Raw genomic sequence first — 25911 nt, 5'->3', positions numbered from 1 at the left:
CCATTCCAGTATGTGGATGTTAGCAGCAGAAGATGCTTCTTTGTATGACCAAATCGTGTCTCCTTCAGAGCAAATGGGCATGAATCCACAGGATGGGGCAGAAAGTGCCTAGGAGGGATGCTGACATAGGGAGCATCTCTACATTCAGTGCTATCTTCCAGGGCCTCCGGAAAGAGGATCTGTTGCACCGTGCATACGATGGAGGAAGCACGTGGCACAGGAGCCAGATGATCATCCCCACCACACAGCCCCAGGCAGCACATACCAACACAAGCTTCTTCCCAGCAGCACAGCCAAACAGCAGCTCGGCACAACTGGTCCCAGTCTAACGCGCAGCGACGCAGCAATACCAGTTAACCTCCTTAAGTGGTGACTAAGGAACAAAACTCCCCGCGCCTGACCGAGTGGTGTCCTGCTGCTTCTGCTTTGTGTGCTACTCTGCAATTTCTCTATCAAAGCAGCCGTGCTAGCGCAGCCCTGGGAGAGTGGCTTATTTATATGTAGATGCAGCTATATGACATTTCCAAATGCCATACATTTGCATATGAAGGTTCCACTTTTATTTTCCTCCTTCGAGTAAACAGTCTGCTGCGACTCCAAAGCAGTGCTTTCACTCACTCAGAGCTTTCTGAGAACCATCCTCCTTAAGAAGCTTAAAAAAACCTGAAACACCTCATTTTCATAACTTGGCAGCCTTGGCTATCAACAGGGTCTACAGGCAGCTCTTTTGATTTGTAGCTGTACCTTTGATACCAAACCGAGTGCAGAGAGCAGAACTGCAAGACCTTAACATTTCATATGAAACGGCCACAGATAATCTGCAATACCAATCAATATTTGCAAATAGGCCTCAGACATATGATGGAAGCTTGTGGTCATCCTAAAAAAGGCTGTAGGTCACATTCATTACAGCTATGAAGATGGTATTGATTTTTGTCACTGATCCTTCACCTGAAAACAAGAGCAAGAGCTTGCTGCAAGGGCTGCTGGGGAGCTCCCAAACGGCAAACCCAATGTGAAACCACCACCTTATGTAACACTGGGAAAGCCAAGTGGACATTATATATTCAGCTGTCTCGTCAAAGAAAGAGAAGGCTGAAGCAGATGGTATGTGGGCAAAGTTTCAACCAGAATACATTGCCTTCTAAAAACAAAGAGCAGTAGGAAAACATCCCCACTTCATGGCACGAGGCGGATGAACACGTTACCTGCACACTGAAGAGCCGCCCAGTGCAGGGCCTCGAGGTACGTGTTATGGGGGAGCTGGAAGAGCTTCCCCTTGGCAACTTGGATATGGAAAAAACAAGAATCCCAACACCTCTCACGTACCACCTAGCGCGAGTAGCATGAATTATGTATAATCCACAGATTGAGTCCCATCCTCGTACACATTTGGGCTGGGATGCGCAGCCAAGGGTGTAAGCTGAAGGAAGCAGTCTTTCAGCATCTCCGGGTGGCGTGGGAGTGATGATGGCATGCGGAGCGGATGGCAGAGTCACGAGACATCAGCTGTCCCCCTCTTTCATAGCTCAGCCCTGCTCCACGGCTGCGAGTAGACCTCCTCCACAACCCTGCTAGCCCGTGGGTGGGCAAACGCCAAGGTGAGGATGAGCTGTCCCTCAACAGCAGGTTGGGAGACAGCAACAGGCGCATCCCGACTGTGACAACAGGCACAACAACCCCCAGGAGTCACCTTTAACCATCGCTGCAGTCTCAGTTTATGGAGTTCCACCCATCCACCACTGCGTTTCTAAAGGACTTCCTCCTCCTCCCCCGCCGACTTGCAGATAGCATCAAATATGACAAATGGATTGAGGTGCCAGAAAGCTGATAAATACTTTTGATACGGCCCTAAAAATAGTGAAGAGATATTTGTACCCTTCTGACACTTCTCCAAGAGGAGATGGATATGCATGACCTAAGTTTTAAGACGGGTGTCAGGAATATTGATGTGTGGAGGGAGCAAGACCGCTTTGCTGGCACCGCCGCGGGGGACAGCAGCATGACGAACGATGGCTCCCGTCTCCCAGCCGCGGGTCTGCGGGGAGAGGGCTTGGGCAGGGCTGCGCCTTCGGTGCCCACCCAGAAAAGAAAGGACTCTGGTTCAGCTCTGCCCACCTAAGACGTATCTCTTCCTCTGTGGGGATGATGAAATGGGGTGCAAATGCTCTGCGGCCGGTAGAACTCTGCGTGGCTGACTGGCATGCAGCACACATCAGGGGAGGCTGTGACCGCTGTACGGCTCTGAAGGACTATATAGGAATTAAACTGCCTACGGGCTTATTTCATAAACACAATGGGATAACACATGCAGAACGATTCTGATGGAAGAAAATGATAGATTGGGTAAGAGTTATAAACAACAATTTTGGTGCAGATTTGTTTTGGAGGACTAGTAAAACTTAGGGCATCATGGTGCCCTATGTTATGGCCTCACAATTGCTGCCAGGCTAACTTGTGCTCCATACATGATCGAGCCCGCATCGCTGGGGGAACACGCTGTAAATTTAATTTAGGATTTCTGAACCAGTGCTGGAAATGTGGAAGTCGAATTCAGGGTTTTTTTTGTCTTCCCTTCAATCCCTACAATAATGTAGACTCAAAATTCACACAAGCAATCCCAGTGTCCTGAAGTTATTTCCTCTTTGGCACCTTTGCAGGTGGCTGGCAGGAATTTTAGTACCAACGCAACTGGTGGCTCTTCCAGTTTTTAAGGACTACTTTGACAAAAATTGCTTTAAAGCAATTTAACTGTGGATTAAGAAAGCCCGTTTTCATGTTTGTGTGGGGATGCACTTACCATCTGTACCTACCTGATTCTATTCAGAACATACACATTTTTATGTAACACGAAGCTGCATTTTCCATCAATCCTCGCCCTGTCTCTTCAGCTATGCGAGTGGCTTTTACTGGCAGAAAGATTGGGCAGGCGATCAATGAAGCAGGAGCTTCATTTTGAGAAATCGCTGCAAATAAAAGCGCACCCTAATCCAATTACCAGGCTGTCCCCTAATTTCCAATAGGAACTCTGGGTCTGAATGGATTGTTTTCTATGGAGATCAATGGATGGCAAGAAGCAGTGTTTGAAAAGGTCTCCGACTTATTTTTAGGCCTGCCAGCACGACATTATGAGAATTTATTTTTTGGTTGCACACTTCAAACAAACTCAAAAAATACAACTGAAAGCAAGCATGAATGGCAAAACTGTCAGAGAGGTGTGATGGGAGGCATAGAGATGGAAAGGTTACCCGGGTACGTGACAGCACGGACAAGTAGGTCAGGGACGTCATTTTGGCCACAAGGCATTTCCTTCAGTCCTTTTGACAACCTGAAGGTTTCACAGCCCTAGTTTTGCACTAATTTTATATTCAGTTTTGATTACTAAAAGCAGTCTTTTTTTTTTTTCCTTTTTTTTTTGGGGTGGAGGTCAGTAAGGTGCTGCCAAGCTGGAGCGTGACACTCTCTCTTCCCTCCTTTCTTATTTTCCAAGGTAGCATCTGTGCTTGTAAAAACATGCTGCCCCAGAGATTTCATCCAGGAAACTGAAGAAAGAGATGCAGAATTTGGGGGAAGCATGTGTAAGAAAAGAGGAGACTGAAATAAAAATACTTAACTCCTGTACGTGGTATTTTGAATGCTTCCTGAATCACATGTCTGGCAAATCCCTTGTGCAAATCTTAGCTATTTTAGTTGCCAGAACATGGCCCTGAATGGCCCACAACTACTCAGAGATATGTCTGTCAGTTGTTGGCTTTTCACTGCTTTTGTTGGGGTTATTCAGAAAAGTAAATACATTTTATTGGTGTGTTGCAAAACTGTGATCACTCCTCTGTACAAAGCAAAGCACTACACTTGTGGAGGGGTGCATCCTGCTCAGTTCGCCTCTGTTCTTATTCACCTCTCTCCTCTGAGTGCTGCACTGTAAAACTGTGCTGGTAATGGGTCCACACAGTCTACAACTTTGCTTTCTGTATCTGCCCAGTTCTGGTTTTAAAACCTTTTGTGGCTGCGCAGAGGATCAGTTTTTAGCAGACTACACATTAGAAATTCCTACTCTGTAACCAGGAGTTCAGTATATGTTTTGTTTCCTTTCCCGTGCCTGAAGCTGGAAAGACATCCCTTACTATTTCCAATTTTAAGCACTGGAGAAAATGGTAAGGCACTGTAAAATGCCACTGCAGCAAAATCTGCTCTATTCTTTTACCCTTTTTACCAAAGATACACTTTTTTTTCCCATCTGTCATGAAACTGTGCAATGGCAGGACAAAGTCGAAGTGTCTACATGTTCTTTGTTTTGCAACAAAAGGGTCCAATCCCACCATACAAATGTAAGCTTTTTGACTATTACTTAAATACCAAAGGTCTACCACGCAACAATTGGTCTCCGAGATGCAGAGAGGAGACCACCTGATGCTGCAGAATGTACTTCGATGCTTCCAGAAGCATGATGTCCCTGAAACGCCTTGAAGCCTCCATGGACCCAGCTCAAACGCTGCCTCCTGAAATAAGCCAACTGCAAACGGGCTCTGGTTGCCTTGTGATATCCATCTCCCATCAAACTCTCCTCTCCAGACCCCACGACTCCCTCTGTGTCTAACGTCTCGATGTATTTTGGTGTGAAGGGACACAAAGTGAACACAGAGCTTGTCCCGTGATTTCTTTCCAATAAGAGCAGAATAGCTTTTCTACACCACAGAAGTCCTGAGATTCATCACTGGTCACACAGCTCATTTTGAAGCACAGCCAGGAAAGTCTATTAAGAACATCTTTTTTTATAAATGAATACCTGCATTTACTATTTTTATATGCCTGCACCCATTATTATTGTCTTACAGAAGCGAGCTGTAGAGATGGCATTTGTGTAAATAAAGGGTTTGGTATTTTATCTGAGCACTCACTCCTACAGCTAATATTCAAAGTGGGAGAAGCTGAATGGAAAAGAAAGGGCAATTTCGGGAAATGGAAAATTTACTACGAATAAAAATGGATGAAAAAGTCATACAGAGAAATCACGAAGCCACTAAACTCAATGGCCATTCTCCCAGTAGCTTCAGCGAGGCCAGAATTTTACCTACTGCCTCTTTAAATCTTATTCACTTTTATAACAGTATTTTAAACCAAACAGCTGACATCCTTCTGCCCAGCCAAGCCCTTTTAAATCACCGAAATGCAGCATGGAGAAAAATCCGCAGTGCCAGATGTGTCTAAAAACAGTCACAGCTCTCGTTGAGGCAATCAGCAGAGGAGAATGTTTAGCATATATTATGCCTGACAAAACACTAATAGTTTATCAGTTTTGATATTATAGACTAATAACAAGCCCTTCCACGGCTACTTCATTTGCAGAGCAGAGAGACAGGCTAGACTCCTGCTACTTGATTTTAGAACAGCGTTTTTTATTTAATCCTTTCCCATCCTAGCTCTAAGGAAGTACACTTCCATTATTAAATGAAATAGTAAATTAAATACCCTGGGGAGGGGGTGGGTTTGATGTACACCTGGCATAGATTTAAACCACAGACAAAATAAAAGGGAGATGAAAACCATAGGGAGGGTTTTAATTTTTTTTTTTTCTCCTGAAAAATATTGCCATTATGTAACGCTGTGTAAAACGGCTGAGGCTGGCCATAGGAGCAGTAGGCGAAGCAGTGCATTTTGATTCAGTGCTGATCACACCCTGAAATGCACGGCCACGAGTTCCATCCCAGCACGTTTCATTTACAGCTGTGGTATTTACAGGAAGAGAGTTTCACGCTAACCTAAAGCTCACGGCTACATGGTAAAACGACAGCCCGCGTGTGTAAGAAGTCACCTCGCTAAGCAGGTAAATGCCATGTTTCAAACCGGAGTTTTTAAGAGTGCTTCTGCTTGCTGGGTGGTACAGGTGTGCGCCTCCAACTGCCGAGGGTTTTGCCCAAACGCAGAGAAATGCTGCTATGGAAAGAGGCAGTGGAGATGGTGCGGCAGATATTCAAAGCGCTGCGTCTCCCGCAGCTTTTCCTACTGCCTATAAACCTCTTCCACTTTTCTTAAGCAACAAATTTCTGTCACTAGCAGTTTCAGTGTCTCATACACTAAATGTTAAGAAATACAAAAAGAACAGGTACATCACATTGCTGGAACAATGAGTGCAAGATATGGGTTTTAGCAGATGTATTCAATGAAAAGAAGCAGAATCAACAGCAACATGAAAAATGATGCAGCAAGATATTTGCCTTTCTTTACTTTCTTATTCAAATCTATTAAACTAGGCAAAAATTGCTACTTGTCTCCACGCAGTCTAATTCTGAAGGTCTATTAAAAAAAAATACACCAGCTCCTCCTTTTCTTCCCCAAGTGTATTTCTTTTCATTCTACCAGATGCATTTATACTTCCTGAGTCTAGGTGAAAGTCTTTGTTATCTTTAGGCTCAGGTTACCATTTCACGTGTCTAAATGATCAAATTATCCTGTGTTTGTATTGTAATTTGACATGATGAGACTCCTTCTAGAAAAGAGGATGTTTCACTCAGTTCTAAGTAGCAACTTTCCTTACTATACAACTTATTTATTACAACTGTCATATGCTTTCATCTCATGGTATTTTGATATCTAACATTTCATAGAGAATGCCAAAACATCCCATGAAACAAAATTCTGAAGAAATTCAGTTCTATGAATATTTCAAAATATTTTTTTTTTACATTTCAGACTAGATCAAACACAAATATTTAAATGTTGATGTTTCCTGAAAACGGATATTCTAGCATCTCGTTATAATTTAACTCTCAAAACTATGGGAAGGCTCTGTAATTCCTAAGAGCAGACTTACAGAAACTAGGCCTAAAATAGAGCTGCTAGATGTAAAAATACACTGTGGTACTCCTTAATACCCATTAACTAATTCTAACTAATGCCATCGATGGCAAACAGATGCTGTGCACCATCTTGAACAAGGACGATTCTTGAGCTCACCAAAGCATCTGGAGCCCAGAACAAGGGTGGCACCGAGGGTGAGTGAAATTCCCCCCCAAATCCAGACAACAGGATTAATTTTCCCAGCCTATTCCTCGAGGAAGATTGACGGAGTTTTGTCTCAAATACTTTTTTTTTTTACTTTTCTTTCTTGTAAGGGAGGCAGGGGGCTTACGACGTGAAAGAAGATGCTATCAAGAGGGAAACGCCTTCATCAAGATCCCGAAAGTCCAAAGACAGTCGGTATCTACCATCTTCCCAGCATGTGGATGAAGTGCTAGGAGTTACAGAATGACACCTAAAACAGCACTGCAGCTGACACAGGCTGAAACCCAGTCATCGTAGTAGAGTGTCGGGAGAGCCACATGAGCCACCACCCTCGGTCACAGTAAGTCTCAGTCTGTACCTACATGCTTTTGTTGGTCCTATGGAAGGTTTTTCTAGACCCCAAAAGGAGAAGAATCTAAGCTTCCCTGTGACTGCTGATATGAAGTGGCTTTGGGGCTGTCTGCAGTAAATTTAAGTACAGATCTGTGAAAGCCACTTCATAGCTGGACTCTTCCTGCACTGTTAGGTGGAGTTAATATAGCCCTCTGTTATTCAATGCTGGTGTATCTCAAAGGAGGGGCCTGCAAGTGGGGGTATCTCATCTAAGAAGTGGCAAAGATACAATATTAACTCTGTGCCACAATGTGATTTAGTCAGATATAAAATTACCTTTTTTGATAACTATAAATCCTTTCACAATGGTGGAGCCCACATGCTTTGCAGGGCCAAGTACTATGGTTCATATTCCATGTGTTCAAGGCAGCTGAACAGTGGTTGTAGATCATGTTGCTGGATCTTCATTTCCATAAACATGAAAGCAAAGGTTGGGCAAAACAAATTTTGGGAGTGGCTTTAAGTAGAGCATAACAACTAGCACGACTGCAAACCATGGAAGTGTTTTTCCAAGGGTCCCTTCCTTGGAAAGATGCATTAATTTCTGGGTATCCCTTCCCATTAAAGGTCCTACTTAGAAACGAGATATCTGGTTAAAGACAACTTAAGGAATCAGGCACATTTCAAGCTGTGTTGAGTTTTAGGGATCATATTTTTATGTGTAAGCAGGAAAGGGTCTTTTTTTTTCCTGCAAGCTCTACCTCCCTTTCAGCTTACACATTCTTCTGATCAAAACACAGATACAGAGTAGAGGACAAAAAGATCAACGGGTACTGAAAAGCTCAGATTTGCTCAAGAAGATGGACTTCTCTGCTCCAAATAAGACCAAACATATGTGAATGATGCAAACGGAAGGATCTGTAAGAACGCCTACATGAACTCAGGTCTGCTCATCTCTGCTGCACACACAATTTCTGCTTTTACCCATACCCTTTCACAGAACAAAATGTTACAGAAGACTGCTTCTGTGTGATAGTATAAGGGAAAAAACAGCCAGTAAGGTACTTGGTCTTGGGGAAGCAGAAGTGGGAGCCAGCATTTGGAGCAAGGTTTATGAATTTTGCACAGTTCTGATGGAAACCCCAGATGGAAAAATATACTTGCACTACAAACTCCACCCTCACCCCAAATCTTGATGAAGCTTTACACCTGCATTCATTTCCTAAAATACTTCAGGGATGCTGACAACAGTAAACGAGCCTGATCTGATTTTGTACTTTTCAGGCTGCCTGTGCGAGTATCGGCGTTACAAGTTGGTACTTGCTTTTCCTCTTTACTTCCCACAGATCAAATCCTTAGCCCGGACATACTGAATTTTCAGGCTACTGAGCTTCTACAGAAATCAAATAACTTGCTTTATAATGTTCAGTCACAATGTTATTGAATTTGTTTATTATGGGAGGGAAGGACAAATGAATTCTGCAACTTTTGATTCACAGTCATTAGTGACTAAATTACGGGCTAAGCTTTAAAGGCACAAATGGAAATGCTGCTTCTCCTTGAGCTACATCAGTCTAGGTAAAGAGATGTCTAGCAGTTCACCTGAGACCTAATTTAAGTTTTAATGTTAACAATTACAGGTTCCATGAGCATGACACTGGGAAATCATAAGTAATGAAACAGCACAATTTCCCTCATTATAAAACCACAAAAAACCAGAAATCCAAATAAACAAGGCACATTTTACCAAGCTTAGGATATGCACTTCAAAGTTAAAGAAGAACTCTTATAAAAAGTGAGGTATCCTCTTAAGGCTGGCAGATTAAGCGAGCAATATTTCTCTCTCCCTATTGCTGTTTTTAAAATGTCCATAAGCCTGCTGTCATTTTGTGTGGTCCTCAAGAAAGGACTGTGAGGAGTAAGTGCTGTTAAATCCCATGGCGCGGAGCTCTGCAGCTTCCTTCCTGGCACAGGACCTCTACCTCAGTGTGCCCCTTTCCTCTTAAAAAAAAATTATGTACATTTTAGTAAGACGGAGCCTAACAGGATCTGAAGATACGTTTGAGAATGTTCTATAGAAGAACAACCTTTAAGGTAGCCTACATTGCAACCCCCACAGCTAGACAGTTGCCTTAATGCCCTGTTTTTTTCTTATTTAGAAATAAAGCATCCGGTTCTCCTGATGACACAGAAAAATGCTGGAGTGGGACTTTCCACACTCCACCTTTTGAAAACCAGAAGTTAAATTGCAAAGAGAAGCAGCAGCAATTTTTGATTTAAAGAAGCACCCAGGACGAGTGAAGGTTTGGGGGCCAAGCGGGCAGTTGGGGTTGACACTGCTGGCTACTCAGACTTTCGTTCAGAAGTAGCGGACAGTAAGATTTATTAACCCACCAGTTGGCCTCTGTCTCTACTTTTAAAAATTTTCTTCTGGCTATCAACAACAGTGGAGGAGCTGCAAGGCAGTGGAAGGGCTGGAGAACATCGTGCTATCAGAACATGGTGATCTCTCTCGCCTTTGAAAATCACTCAGAAGAATCCCAGAATAGGAACAGTTTTCTTACCTGTGTTTTATAGTACTCCATAAATTAAACTAAGCTGCAGACAGTTATTATTCCCAAGGAAACACTACACTACTTTCCATGATGGTAAATTTGAGCTTGGTTTTGGAAGACTCCAGGTTCCATGCAATGAGCTGAGACATTTCTCTGTTCTAGTTTTTGACAACTGTTCTATCAGGAGTGCCTGGATCAGGTTGGCAAAACAAGACCAAAATGCCTTCTCCACCTGCCTTTATTACGAAATTATTCCGTAAGTGGAGAGCAGCTCTGTTCTTACATCATCTTGAGTTTATGTGCCCCAGACTGCAGCTATTTGTAGACATCTACACTTCTGAGCAATCAGACATTTTAGAGGACATTCAGCCATGTGGGGCATAATGTGGTCACATCTCCTGGAGAGAGATGCCCTTATTGCTTTCCTCAAGTCACAGGCCAAAAAAAATCTAAACTGTACAGCCTGAAATACAATCTATACTGCGTTTTGTTCTTTTTTTTTTTTTTTTTGCAGAGCTCATCTGCCACCTTTTTGTGACTTTCACTGTGCATAAAACTTAGGTGTATTTTCATAAAACCTTGCACTTGTAAATGCAACTAACAATTGCAGCAACATTTAAAAGTTTCAAGTTTTTAAAGAAATGTATCAATTGCATTATTCTTGTACTCCCAAATGCCGGCAGTGTGCGTGCCTATGTGTGTGAGCGCAGGTGGAGGCCGCAGCCAGAGAGGATTCACGCTGTCACACAGCTGTCAAAATATTAAAATATGGTTTGTTTTTTTTTTCAATTTTTAAGTGATTTGATGGAAAAGCAGGAACGCTTCCTAAATAATCTATTTGTTTAGTGTGACAACCTCTGACTTGAAGTCTGTGGAATCGAAAGCCAAGCAAATCTGCATACGCAAGGATGCAATTTCCCCCGTGTTTTCACAAAGCTGCAGATGAGAAATGGTTTCTCTCTGGCTGTGATGGATGTGCGGTGCTCAGCTCTATGTCTCACTTGCTAATTCCATTAAGAAGAAAGAAAAGCCTGGTTCACAAAGGCAGAGCAAAGCTGCATGATAGTTTATATCCCACAGCTAAGCTCTGGGGCTTTATTATCCTTCACCAGTATAGGAAATGGCTGATATGGTAGAAGACAAAAAATTTAATTTAAAGGGTCAATGTCAAGTGGTTTACACTCAAAACTTAACCTGCTTTTGAAAATGTTATAATCTGGAGAAGGAATCTAGTCTGACGTTCTCATATTTTACTCCTAGGGAAAAAAAAAAAAAACCACAAAACCTAAAAAATAGTCACTCTATAGAAATCCAGTGCCGCTGTTCCGATTCCTGGCTGCTCTCCAGACCTACTACTGACAATGAAGATGGCTGTGACTGGATTTGGCAGGCTCTGTGTCAAGCCTCTGAAGAAAGGGATGCATCACACCCCAGTGCTTCTCACACGGGCTGGGTCAGTGCACTGCTGCCAGTCCACGTTTCTTTGATAGGCATGGCTTGTTCTCCTGTTCAAAGGGATTAGAAGTTAAGAATACAGAGTGGTGTGTTTTGGTAAAGTTTTAGGATAGTTTTCTTCTCCCAAACATAAATACTACAGTGTATTTATTTTGGAGTCCAAGACTCTTGGATTTTTGAAGAAACTCTTTGAAGAGTCCAAGATCCTTGGAGTGGGAATCTGCGACGGCTCCCGTGGCCTTCATCCCACAGCCCTGGCCACAGCCAAGGGAAGATGATGTGTTGACACAGATGGATTTTGCCCTTTTTGGTGGAGCACTCCGTTTGCTTGGGCAACACAGCCATCTGCCGGATTACTCGCCCGAGCACCTCCGGTAGTGCCAGGAAGGCCCTAGTGCCAGAAAGCAGTCTGAGAAAGAGCCAAGACTGTTGCGCAGATTTGAAATCCCATGGGAAACTAAGGGGGGAGAGCAGGGAACAGAGCAGCCATGAGCAGACCCGCAGCATTTTGTGCTCGTTAGCATTTCCCGGGCACAGCAACAGCATCGGCAAGAGGGGCCACGGCACTGCCTGCAAGAGAGTCCTTGGACTAGCCAAGACCGCAGAAGGCACTAACTGAAGCTGCTGCCAAGGGAGATTTACTGCCGTCGAGGAACCCCAAAATACGGCTCAAACTGACCATTTGCAGATGTATGTTTTTCACCAAAGAAGACTATCAGGGTTGAAAATGCCTTCTTCTCCTTTCCATCAGCTTCGCTGCACTGCTGGAGTTTGGCTGCTGAGACTTGATCTAATCAATGCTCATAGAGGGAGGTCTGTCTGGCCTGGAAGATGATATTATTGAATAGGTCTATCAAATTTGTCAGTGTCTTCGCTGACAATTTTCATGAATATATAACATTGAAATACGGCTCATCCGTACTGACTTATCCTTTATAGTGCTCAAAATGGCTTGAAAAAAAATCTCTTTAATTTGATAATAAGAAAGGATAAAATCAGTTAGGGGGATAATTGCTAATATCCAGATCTTAAGAAGGGAATATAAATGTTGAAGAATAAAAATAAATAGGCAAATGAATAAACAAGATGAAAACTCTTTGATTGCCTAGACTCTGAATGCAAAAATGCCACCGAAACAGCCAACTTCTTTACGCATATGTTGGGGATATTCAAGAAAACATCAATCACAGGACTTTCAGCTCAGACACTACATTCCAAAACATATATTACACTTCAAATGCTCTTTCATGGAAATTGCAAGATAAAGTGCATTTCTATTGGATTTGAGGGCAAAGTCCCACCCATTCATTTATTGACTAAAACCAAACCTTATTTCACAAACTTGATCAACATCAGCAATCTGCCATTTGTTGGGAAGAGTGAAAATCCCCCCCGCCAAGTCTGACAAACGCTCTGGGTTTTCAGAAAAATGAGAGGCCAGAACTGCACAAAGAGAGACACAAACACGCGTGTGTACAGATGATGCACTGGCATGTATTGCACGTGTAGCCATGGCAAGAGAGATGGTGAACATGGAGAGGTGGACACCATCTGAGAAGGGCCACCTACGGCTCAATCTCCACACGTTTGCTTTGCTGAAAAAGAGGACACTGCTTTCTGAGTGTCTCTGAGATTATTCAGGCATTTCCAATACCAGAGTAAATCCTGCCTATGTAAAGTAAGAGGCCTTAAAAAAACAAGGCGATGCAAACTTAATGCAAAGATTTACACTCCAAAGGAACCAGTACTCTCGGTTTTGCAACTCTCGGATTTGTACGTTATTTGCAAGGATCAACAGGCTTGAAAGAACAGGAAGGGGCAAAGACATTGATTGAATGGACTGTTTGAGTAGTTCAATATGAAAAAAAATCAGCTGGGTGTTGGGACTTGTGGTTGTTTGCAAAGCTGTCGCCTTCCTGGGACCCCACATGGAACGTGCGGGGCTGTTTATGGAAAAACCCGCACCACTCAGCTACCACAATCTCTGCAAAGAGCATTTGGCACTGCTGCATTAGCATAATTGACAACATCAATTATGCCCACTGCTATTTTCTCCCCTGGGAAAGTCAGTCCATACCAGTCAATGTTTTTAAAAGCATGTAGTGCTTGGTGATTTTTAGTGCCGTTAAATGGTAGAGAACAAAGGTATTCTTTGGAAAGGCGCAGGCTCAGGGAAATTGCTTCAGAGGCACGACAGGTGAGGGACCGTTGCTTTTTCACACAAAGCTCCTCACGGTCAGGGCAGCATTTCCCTTCTGAGGAGATACGAAGGTGGGAAAAAAGCAGCACATACCACATTCTTGTAACAGCCACCATCAAATGTTTCTTCACCTGCTTCCTGCCTGGCAAACGCTGGAGCCTGAATGTTCCCTGAGCCTCAGTTTTACACTGTTGTCTTCTTTTTCACCAACTACTTCCGAAAGCGGTCCCTTTCCCCTAGGGTCTTCCCAGTAGGGTTGTCACAAACATCTGGGGACACTGGGGGCATGCGGACTGCCCTGCATGAACTTGCAACTTTCACCCTACATGCTGTCACAGTATGCAAAACCGAAAAGTTTAAACAAGACTAATAGTTAGGTGCACAAAATCAGCCATCAGCTGGTGCAAGCAACTGTGGGCCAGGTTAAATCAATAGATGGCATCTGATGAGACCCACCCAGGGGACCCAGCTCTCAAGAAGCCCATTGGGGCCTGAGCCATGTCAGAAGCCTCAAGGAGCTGCTTGCTAAGGCGCAATGATGGTGCCTTTCTGTACCGAAGAGGTACCTGCTGGACCTCACTGCTGATTCAGGATGTCTCCATCCCTCCCACAGCTCTAGGGGAGTGAGGTGCCCTGTCCATAGGCCCCCATCACCTCTCGCTGCACCATCTCTACCCCTGTTTCCTTCTGACCTCTCGGCACTTGGAGGCCATCCCCACTATAGACCCTGTCCTCCGTGCCATAGCTCTCCCCTCCTCCCTGCCCAGTAACCCAGTTTCCTCCTGCATTCCCTGTTTGACTCCCAACCCCTGACAACATTTTTCTGCAATCAATTTTCTTCTACCCATCATGTCTCCTCTCAGGCGTGGGCTGAAAAATCATCTCTCTCCTAAGGAAGAGCTGTTCTCCTGCCCACTTGAGATGAAGGTGCCTTCTGTGCGCCTCTTCCCCTGTGACCTGTGACTTGCCTTTCTCTTGTCATCGCTGTGATCTCCTCCTCCTCCTCCCTAGTCCTCAACCTGCCTTTCCTCCCTTCTTGTTACAACTCAGTTGCTTCATGCTTAAATGTGCTGTCTCCTCTCTAGGTGACGTGGGTCACTGCCATCCTAAAGCTAAACCATCAGACACTAGCCGAGTAGGACAGGTTGCATAATATTTAAAAAGGGGCTGCAGGCCTTCATCTTAACTTCCGGATGCTAGCACTTTCCTCAGTTCTCCAGCAGGGAAGATAAAGAATTTAACACAACCATATTACTTGCCTTTATTTCTAACTTAAAATACATCATTTTAGCATACTTGGCCATATCTGCTGCCCACTGCAGGATAAAACCTCAGCCATTCCAGTCTTTTAAGGAAACTGACTATTACCTCCCAGAAAAAAAAGCTGAGAGTAATCCAAGCTTTGGGGAAAAGAGACTGAAGACTTCTCTCTCTGCGTGACTTTCTCCTCACCCACTGAAGAGCTCCTTGGCTCATGGCTCCTGGACCATGGCTCATCTTTGATGTTTTGGAAATTAATCCCAACATTTATTTTCCATCATTTATTCACAGCTCTGCATTTCCACAATCACAATGCAGGGACATCATGCACAAAGCACCCTCAACAAGAGATGACCAGCCAAATTAACTTATGTCAGTGGACTCTCCTGGTAAGAAACATTGAGACTTCACCTAACATTGGTGAAACAGAAACATTGGATTTCACCTAAGCCATGCAGCAAGCAGCTCAGGTAAATGCATCAATCTGCACCTACTCTTTCTAAATACTTTCAAAACACAAAAATATCACAAACTTAAGCAACGCATGCACCACCTGACCCACTTTCACAAGATCTTCCCAAAGGCTTGAATTCTCAGTGCGGGCTGTCAATATTTGCATGCACGTGCGTGCGCACACACACATTCAATTTCTAAATCAATCCTCCCAGGCAAAGGGTGTAAAAAATGTCTCCCAAACCTCACTAGTATTTACAGGTTTTTAATTTCAAACGCCGTATAAGGCTATTCAGCCATGGTATTTTATTGTAGCTTCTAAATAAATTAAAACCATTTATCACTTAAAAAAAACCCCAACATTTTAAGAACCTTATTAACTTCATAGTTAAACACTGACAGATAACATTATCAGTCATGGCAACGTTTCGTGGTATCACAGCTGTGGTATGCTCCAGATTTTCACTTTTTTAAACCTGTATATCATGACAAAAATATGCATAATCTAATGCACTGAATCATAATTTTCCACAATGTCTGCTAATTCTGGCCCATAGTTTACAATACTTATTCCCAGTGTCAGAACAGGTGTTTTATGGCCAGAATATCTGCACATTGACAAAAATGGAAGAAGCTCCTTTACAAAGAAGATAGTTTCTAGCAAAAGCAAGAGTAACACAAAGGCAGTGTTTTCTTAAAGTAAACCAAGCAAACCGTACTAGAAGATGAGGACACCTCACCTTAGCAAGCGGAGGAGAAAAGAGACTTACATCATTCCTGTGAATTGTGATTCTCACAGAATAGGAACCGTACCTGCATAATCTGTTCTTGCGTAATGCCCATCTTCCGATTTTGTAGTGGTTGTAGTATTATCTGTGTGGAAAGAAATACATGGAATTGCTTCGGGAGCCTGCGTTGGATACAGACTATGCCCCAACTGCCAGTGCCCAGGAAAACGTCGCTTCGCTTGCATGCGCAGCATTGCTGCCGGCTGCCAGGCTCCCCTGGGCCTGCCAGGTGAAAACAGCAGGATCCGGCTTTTTGGAATGAAACATGAAACATCTTCCATTAAGAAAACACATTTTTTTTTTCCTAACAATATGTGATAACAGATTGCAGCTGGGATAAATATATCAGTATGAAGCAGGAGTTGTCATTTCTGCTCTATTTGAAGTAATTGGGGAGTTTTAATACGTACCCTGAAATGAACTGCCACGTAGGGTGGTTAAGTTTAAAGAGACAGGAATAAACGGGAATGTGTTTAATATACCTGAAGAGTACGGCCTTGGAAGTAGACGTACTGAGGATTTATAGGTCAGAAGCTAAGGGGAAAAAAGCTATTAAGAGCCTGAGCCTCAGCAGACCCTTCATTTACGGGAGCTATTTAAAGGCAAATTTTCTTCATTTTTATTTTAGAACAAACCAGAGTTTTTTCAAGTCAGCTCAAGGGTTACAGGTGATGTAGCAGCCCATGAGCTGGGCGCGAGGAAGCACGGCCTTCATGAAGAAACACACAGAGTCTCAGGCTGCTATTGTCAAAATTTCCTTTCAGGTATCTTTGGCATCTCATGGGCCCCACGCAGGTCCCATGAGAAACTTGCACCAGCACCGCATTTAGGAGCACGCCTTTGGCCACCTGAGATTGCTCCATACTGCTCTGGTTAAGGGAGCAACAGTGGATCCATGGGTGGCAAAACGTACCTGAGGGGCTCTCCTGCTGTCCTGCTCTGACACCCACCCAGAGGGCAGAGCTCTGGGCAAACTGCTCTGAGCAAAATCTCAGCGCCTGATTTTGACATCAGCGCAGGGCTGGACAATTGCTGCGGGGAGGGTTACGCGCATCACTCCTCACTCCTCGCTTGGCATCTGCACCACGGGGGGCTCTGCCCCCTCCCACAGCCTGTGCTGTGCAATACCAATTGCAAGAGTCTAATGGAAACGTAAGAAGTGTCAAATAAGAAGCCAGTCCTGGTTCTTTTCTTTTTTTTCTTTTTTTTTTTTTTCCGGAACAGAAATTGAAAACATTCTTTGAAATGAGTTTTGTTATGAGAGTTACCTTGACATCGACCCAAAGACATAACTTCAATTTTCTCCTGTTTCTGGCATGATGCCTCTTTGATTTGACATGCATTATCATAAGATTTCCCATCGGAAGCACAAAGAGGATTGAAGTTGGTTTGAGAACAGTCAATGTTGCACACACACCTGAAATGATAAAGAAAGAGAAAAAAGAAGAGGCTAATATGAGGAAGTTTTTTCATGACATCATAAAGACATCTCAGAAATAAAAGTGTTTGTATTTTTCTGACCACACAATGCAAATCAACAGAATGGAAGGGGAAATTTCTGTTGAGACGTTATTTGTATTTCTGGATGGAAATGAAATGCGGGGAAAGGGAAGAGACACAGAAAAGTAAGTAAAAGGGAAGATAAAAAAAAGAGTGTTATTCATGGAAAACTATGCCGCAGCATTACCACTTGTAATTTCTTTTAAATCAAAGAACACCCAAGCAGGTATGCAGGTAATTCAAGCTGCTGCGCCCTCTTGCAATTAAAGAAGCCACAAAATTCCCTTCTGCTGAGGTGCTGCTGCCCATCGTACACAACACTGTGAGTATGGTTTTATATTGATTTACGATTTAATTCTGGTAATGACTACAGTATCTCTAGGCACTCTGATCATAATAAAAGATACAATGCTGAAGCCTCATCTCACCCTGCTGGGATAAAACCACCTGCCCAGATCGAGACCGAGACTCGCGATGCTACCACACTCTGCTCTCCGCCGAGGGGTGAGGGGATCTCACTCAGCTCCTGGACACAGCGGGTCAACTCACCATTAAAAGCAGGGGAATGTTGTTTTTAGGAGGGACTTTGTGCACAAGCACTTTCTGAAGTATTTGAATGACTCAGCAACCAAAAAGCCTTATCTGGCTGTCACCCACCAGTGCCTGCTCCCAACCTGGCGATGTGCTCTCTGTGGGGAGAAGGGTTCCACGGCTGAGAGCAGAGCATGGGCAGGGCAGTTGCAGCCCTGTCCTCAGGGAGCTTAGGGGCATCTCCAGAGCCACAATGACCCAGCTCATCAGCTTCTGGGCTGCCCTGAGACGTGAACCAAAGCACAGTGGGGGATTCATTTCCAAAGTCGGGTCCAGATCTGAACTAACACACTAATGTGGACACATCCTGACCCCAGCAAGCCTTGGCATTGCTCAGAAGATGCAGAAGCCTAACTACTTTCAGCAAGAGCAGGCTGCAGCCTTTTTTCTTCAGCTTTCTGCTATTTTGTTATCATTAGCCATGTCAGACATCCTTGGGCATCAGCAAGGGAAAGGCACGCTAATCTTCCGTCCCCACAACCATGCCATGTAACAGACAGCTCAGCCTCAGCAACGCTTACATTAACACTGATGCCGTCCTGCTCTGGGACAAAGCCAGAGGTCTAACCTGGCAGCTGCACCAGCTCTTCTGAGAACATAATCGTGCACATGCTGCTATCTCAACCCTTCCTGGCTCCTTCTGACATTTAAGGCAAAGTAATGCGACCGACGGTCTATCTCCAGCCCACTGGTTGTGCTGAACCTCGCAGCACCGACACCATGGCTCTCTCTTTGGAAAGTTAAGTAATGGAAATGTCAGCCTCTGGCCTTGCTGCTTGATTTAAGAAAGTGTTTAAAAGTCAGTTTACCTCCCAGTCACAACAGACATCTGGACACCTTCAACCACTGGAAGTGCAGAGGGATATACGCAAGAAAAAACTTGGGCAGAAAGAGGAAGTATAGGAAATGAGACAGCGTGGGCCAGATTTCTCCATCACCTCCTTTCGCCTCTGCAAATGTGCCCAGGGGGACGAAAATCAGTGGAAGTAGCACTTGTCTTCTTTTAGAATTTCTTTATATTGGGTAGATGTATTTTCCCCAAATGTTCGCAAAACACAAAAAACTTCAGCTCAAAAAGATGCCAAAGGTGAAAAGCTCCGGTTATAAATTAAATTACATGATTTCATAACTAGTGGAAGAAAAGAGTCTGGCTCCCCGTGTAACAATTTCCCCACACTGATGAACATACAGAATATAAGAAAAAAATCCAGTCAATTTCCTAAGAACCTCCTTATCAGCGGAATACGAATGTTCTGCTCCACCGAAATATTAACCGTCGTCATTTCTTCCCGCAGCCGTTTCCAGCTTCCCACCTTAGTCAAACTCACTTCATTAGGAAACATTTACTGCTCAAGTAATAGCAATTCTTCCCACGTAGCTCCACCATTTGCATTTCAGATGGGACACAATCAGCCATATGCTCCTTTTTAGTAATAAACCAGCTCAGAAACAGCTTCACTTCTCTACATTTTGCTACAAAAAATGAGTGTAGGTTAATATATATTATGTCTCAAGTCAAGAGAAAATTAAGTCAATGAGAAAATTAAAACAAAAGGGTGCTCTTTAGGGGAAATCTAGGCAACTTTGGATGCTATTTCAAAAACGCCTAGGGGACGTAGGAACCTATGCTCAGAGTTAGGCACTTCAGAGACATATTTTTAAAGGTGTTTAGATGCTTAAAGATGCATGCAAACACTTTGTGTGGGATTTCTGTAATCTCAGAGACCCGTCTTCCACTGATTTCCAAGACCATTTCAGAGCCCATTAGGCATTTATTTGCATCTTTTGATACTTTTCAACAAACAAAGTTCCAAAATGACTTTTCTGACCTCCTTCAGTAAAAGTGAGAAGAGAACCAAGATTTTTCTCAACTCCATTCTGAAATCTTAACTGCGAGACCAGCCCTTCCTTCCAAGCAAGATCTCCATAGCTACAGGCTGCATCAAGAGGACACACCATATGAGTACCACTTGTGCTGATGTCAGATTGCTCATGTGCGAGGAGAGCAGGAAGGGACAACCTTGGTATGACACTATATACTCAAGTCTTAGAGGATTTCCTGTGTGAAGCCTGATTTTCAGCGTTGACTAGATGGGTGGTAAAAAACTGCTACAATAAACTTGTCACCCCAATCTCCTTGCTGCAAGGATCTGTGCATCATCCACACCTTGCCTGGTTTTCAGTGGACAGCTTCTAGCTTGCAACTGCAGTCTCTTACTGCTTCTGCACTTACATACTCAACTCCTACTTTAAGGCTGCACAATTAAGTCAACATCAAGCATATGTCAGGAAACGCTAAAGGTAGGATCGCATCAGGAAGATTAATGTACCTGGGTTGCTGACTGTTTAATTTATAGTGCTCTCTTATCAGGGAAAACAACAGTATATTCAAACACGTTTTTTCAAACTAGAGGAACAAGCAGTCTGCCATTTCAACCATGCCTCCAAAGTCCAGAAGAGTAAATTACAGAGACAAAGGTGGGGCATTTACTCCAAACGTGCACGTCCAGGCACATGCAGGCACAGAGAGTACATCATCCTTAAGCACGACCCACTGGTGATGTACGAAATACAAAATGAACAGTACTTAATGTGTTTGATTAAGTGAAATCCTATAGCCACAGGTAAAGGTGCCTTCACTTCTTGAAGCATTATAAAATGCAGAAGTGGGACTGTCTCCTATTAAACACGTGGAACCAAACTGTGACACCTCCACTTGGACCCAAGGGCATACATCAGGTGGGAGTCCTAATGGTGATCAAGATTTCAGAATCTGTGGGACACAGGAATTCCCTACACAAAAGAGAGACTCATCCCAACACTTGTCATGTCCAGAAATCCTGCCTTTCTCCTACCTAGCACCCTCTCACACTCAACCTGCAACCTGGCCATGTCCAGGCTCTGCCCTGTTACCTTCTTGTTCTTTCACAAATGACAAAATCGAAGCGGCCTCATCCTTTTTGGTCATTGGCCGTTCTGGCCCCGGGGTGCCCCCAGGTCCCTCTGCCTGAGTGGGGCTGGAAACACAGATCTCGCTGTGACGGGGCTGAGCGGCTGCCTGCCTGCAGCTTTCCAGTCCCTGAGGCACTTCAGTCCACCTCTAATTTTAAGTAATTTGATCATTTGAGCATTTTATCATCCTGGCTATGACTTCTGATTATAGTTATATCAATAACTCTATTTGGTTTCTGTGTTCCTAAGGGTAGCGCTGAAGCAAGCCTGGCAATAAAAAGGCTGATTGAGCTTTCCTCAGGCTTGAGAAGGTCTCCCAGGGGGTCACAGGATGAAACCGTACCCAAGAGCATACACAAAACACACATGTAAGGCTTAACTATGACTTCTGCCATCAGAAAAGCAGCTTTAAAAGCATCTGTGAGGAAGGAGTGCTTCCAAGATGTCAGCCGATACCCTGCAGCTCCCTGGTGAAAGGAAGAAATACCGAATGCTGTCCCACAGGCCCACCGCATCTTTCAAGTAATGGGCTTATATGTTAATGGACTAAAATTTGGGCTGTCACTGTAAACAATCATTAAACAAGGCTCACTTTCTTATGTCTATTCTTCCAGGTCATGATGAGAGTCTCTGAAGAATTCTGCTTCTTTTATATGCTTTATTTTATTCCATTTCATTTCACATGATGAAAATCTTGGAGGAGCTGAACATCCGGCAATCCGCTTAGTTGTTTTGGTTATCACAAAAGCAAAAAAACATATCAAAACAAACTAAAAAGACAACAGGCAAACCTGGGCACCTCCTCAGGGGATGCTGGGCTAACTCCCATTTGGGAGGGGTTGTTGCTATTTCACCCGCGTAACACGCTGCCCCTCTTCCCAGGGAAACGAGAGAAGAGCACAGAAGTGGACCAGTCGTTATTTCCTGTGCAGATCTTCACCGTGACAAGAAAACTGCCCAGACCTCAGAGAGGTCTGCGTCCCAGCAGCGATGGCAACGTGCTGCACCCGGCTGCTTGGCCAAGCTGGAGCAGCCGAATTGGCTTGCTGTGGAATCAGTCTCTGGAAAAATTAACGGGGTCAACAAACCAGGCACGGGTGAGTACACCGGTGAGTGCACAGGCTCCCAACTCCCCACTCTTCTGCAAATAACATATGGCGTTATTTTCTGGGCACACAGAGTACCTTTGCCTGCAGAGAGGATTCACAGCTATGAAGCACTGTCCCTGGAGGCAGGAACAGCGTTTTAAGGAGGCATCTCCACAAAATGAGAGAATGGCTCTTTGCCCATAAAGTGTAGGGAAACGCTCCAATTTTATCTCCTTAGTTCATGAATAAAGTATAATCATTAGTGACGCAGCGATGATAAAAAGAACCCACTCCGTGCTTCATCTCTTCTCCTAAGACAACTCCTCAGTCTTTGTTTCCAGCAATACATTATTGAAAAATGATTTTTAAAAAATTACTGTGCAATATCTGCGTGCAGCTTAAGGAAGGTTTCGTCTGTAGCTCTGATGGGCAGGAAGGAGGATTAAGGAGACAACGCTTCTAAAAGAGCAGTTTTACTGGGAACAGATGCAAGCACATTTTTGTCAGAGCAAGATGGCAATGGCAGTTCTTCCCTATTCAACATCTTTTAATTAGCCCTCCGCAGTTTGGAAACCTGAAAGCATTGTTGGTACTACCTCTGTTTATTAAAGATTCATAGTCAGACTTTGCTGGCCATGGGTCATTTGCTTTTTGGAACCAGAGCAACAGAAAATTGTGTCGGAGATATCTGCAAAAAAGTACTTAATGAAATGACTAACGTCTTCAGCCAAGTGTCTAGTTGATTACAGGGTCCAAACAGCAGAACAGCAATAAATCTGCCACAAAGAGAATTGTCAGTCAAGAAAAAAGGCATAAAACCAAACAGACAGGGAAGCGAGAGCTAAAAATGTGAAAATGCAAATCTAGTGTTATTTTTACTAGTCAGAGCTCTGATATTTGAGCGCATATGCTAATTTGGTCAAGTGTGAGATCCCACCATGTCTCAGCGAGCACTATTCTACAGGGAAAGTGATGTTCCATTCTGGAACATCACTTTCCATTTTAAACGTTGTATATTTTCTCCAGGCAAAAATAAAAAAAGCTAGGAAAAAAACCAACAACATTTTGCAGCATAAAAAAAGCCCAAAGCCTTCCCCTTGCCATAAACCAGTGTATAAATAAAAACATGGTTGTTGTACATTTATGATATTTCCATCAGAGACATTTATTATCCTCCTCTGTTCTGACTAGAAAACAATGATCAGAAACTCAAAACTTCTAGCTGGATGTCAGTACGGTCCTCTCCAAGCCCCCTGCCCCTCCAAGTAGGACATTAATGCCCATTTACAGCTAACTTGGCAGTACACGCCGGCACCAAGAGCCTGGCAATCAGTCCCAAATGCCTTCTCTATCACTTGGATTCCTGCAAGGTTTTTCTTTCTTTCTGGTACACAGGGCATCTTTGCTGACATTAACAGCAGGCAAGCTGAAATGAAGCCAGGCTTCATTCAGCCATTACGCTTCACCATTCAAACAGGCATTGCACCGTGGTTCAGCCGTGTGTCAGGAGGCTGGTTGGAGTGCTCATTTACCCAGGCAGCTTTAGGTATATTTAATATATCCCAACACAGTGCCACACAGAGACAGCTGAATCAGCTCTAAGCAGAGACTGGCAAGGTTAACCAGGCTGGGCAGAGCCATGCTTACACGTGTCTGCTGCCATCGGGAGCTCAGCCTGGTCAGGCTGTGTGCTGCTGCATCACACCCCAATAAAAAACATCGCCTGCCATACCCCTTTCCCTGGGGAGCAGCGACAGGTCACCCCTGCTACCCACCTTGGCACTGCAGCCGTCATCCCCAAAGCTGCTCGCGCACACAGGCACCTAAAGTGGAGCGCAGCAGAGGGCTCGCACACACCTCCGTGTCGACACCAGTCTCAAAAGGACCACGTAAACACCAGCTCCTGTCTCTGACCCTCAGCCCTTTTACAAGCACACCATTAAGCCTTACAGAAATCTCACGTAGCCCTATAGCAGCAATGACTTGGTACTTTTATACTCATTTTACAGAGAGGTAAATTTTAGTGTAAAGTCCCGGCACCCTCAACAGCCAGTCGCCAGGGACTGTGGGTGGCCTGGCCGAGCTCAGGTACGCTGCAGCAGTCCCTGCAGCATCCGGAGCACAGCCCAAGAGCATGGCCCCAAAAGATGCCTCCAGCCAGGAGACAAAACTGCCTGGTGCCATTGCCTGGTCTCGCATCAGTTGAACATCAGCTACACAGACATGCCTATGTAAAAAAACAGTATATATAAAATATATTCATAATGCACACAGACACACAATTTTTTACACTTTCTATGAATCATACCCTACAACCTGCCTGTGCTTGCCAGGAGATTGAAATCTTATCACAACGCTCTTAAGAACATCATTAAGAGGCTTAAAGAATAGAGATGCTGCACGTCTCCTTCAAAACAAACTTTCCTGTATTTTTAAGGCTGATGCAAAACTTCAGCTGCAGTGCAGAACAATAAACAATACATATTTTATAATGGCAGCACAAAAATAGCATGTGATATTTCTTTCCTGGGTCTGCTAGTGCTTCTCTTCTGCTGTAAGATCACAGGAGAAGAAAAAGCACAGCTTATTTTGAGTGCCTTCCATTCAGTGTTCTTTATTTATTTATTTATCTGATTTATTTTCTTTTTTTGTCCTTTGCAGCCCAGCTTCTGCGCTAAGGGCTTTAGTATGTCTACTTTTCACAGTGGCTTCCCTGGGATATTTTACCTATTTTGACTGTCCAAATGTTTATCTTTACCAGGAGTAAAAGGAGAAAAAGCTTGATTCCCTCCGGGCGATGCAATGTTTCTGCATGGCATTTCAATAGCATCTTGTTATTCAAACAATTAGAAATCAGAGACACCATGCACAGAATTATCAGCATACTGCATAGAGATTTTTATTATTATGTGGTGCATAATGAAAATGATTTGAAGGACCCCAAAGCACCATAATCGAAGGAAGTGCTGAATAATCAGGTGGTGGGGTTTTTTTCTGGACTGCAAGAGACGAAAATATTGTTTACTGGACATATGTCAAGCTAAAATGCACTAAAGTGGTGAATGTATTTATTGCTGCCCTTCCTTGCATACCAAATGTAACATGATCTGGGAGTCTCGCTGGAGCGCAGAGCCAGGAGCTGGGGCAATCGCCGTACAGCTGCCAGGCTGCTGCTGAATGGCAGAGAGCGATTGGCAAGGCTTAAAAGTACATATCGATTTTTCAGAGCACATTTGTTATGACAGCTCACAGAGGTTGTTTCAAAACACTTTCGGGGACCGCTCCCAGAGGCAGTGTGAGGAGAGCCGGCTGCTGGCTCCATCCTAGAGCTGGTCCCATGCTCCACTCATTTCCAAGGCTTCATCCTGGAGATCACAGCTCATGAGAACTACTTTAATCTGCTGCACAAGGCACTGCAACTTGATTCCTATTTCTCCTTTCATTTTTTTTTCCCCCATAACTTTCTTTACTAAGTTTTCAACAAAAAAACATCACAAACTTCACCTTTGCTTCCCTCTTACATGTCAAAGCAGCAATTATAATACGACCTTCATCTGGCTTCCTGATGCCTCTGGTGCCCTCAACAGTACATCGAATTGTATGCTAACACCTTTAGGGCAAAATAAATGTCTCATTTTATCTTTTTTTTTTTAAATATCATTCTTATTTAAAAGGAACTAAGTTGTGTAAAGGAGTCTTTGCTAGACTGGGTGCTTTAAACTCAAGTGGAGAAA

The 25911-nt window shown here is 43.8% G+C and overlaps 1 protein-coding gene across 1 annotated transcript in view; it reads right to left on the bottom strand.

Annotated features, from left to right (window-relative positions):
- TMEFF2 (transmembrane protein with EGF like and two follistatin like domains 2) overlaps positions 1-25911 on the bottom strand; it is a 128798-nt gene that overhangs the window by 16623 nt on the left and 86264 nt on the right. The window contains exons 6-7 of the mRNA XM_086750795.1: positions 17315-17463; positions 16072-16131 (exon numbers count right to left, since the gene is read on the bottom strand). Of these exons, the coding sequence (XP_086606921.1) occupies positions 16072-16131; positions 17315-17463 (209 nt within the window). The remainder of the gene's footprint in view (positions 1-16071; positions 16132-17314; positions 17464-25911) is intronic.

The sequence above is a fragment of the Chlamydotis macqueenii genome, chromosome 6 (assembly GCF_036417535.1).
Source record: "Chlamydotis macqueenii isolate bChlMac1 chromosome 6, bChlMac1.mat, whole genome shotgun sequence".
NCBI lineage: Eukaryota > Metazoa > Chordata > Aves > Otidiformes > Otididae > Chlamydotis > Chlamydotis macqueenii.
This window is presented reverse-complemented; position numbering and strand designations above follow the sequence as displayed.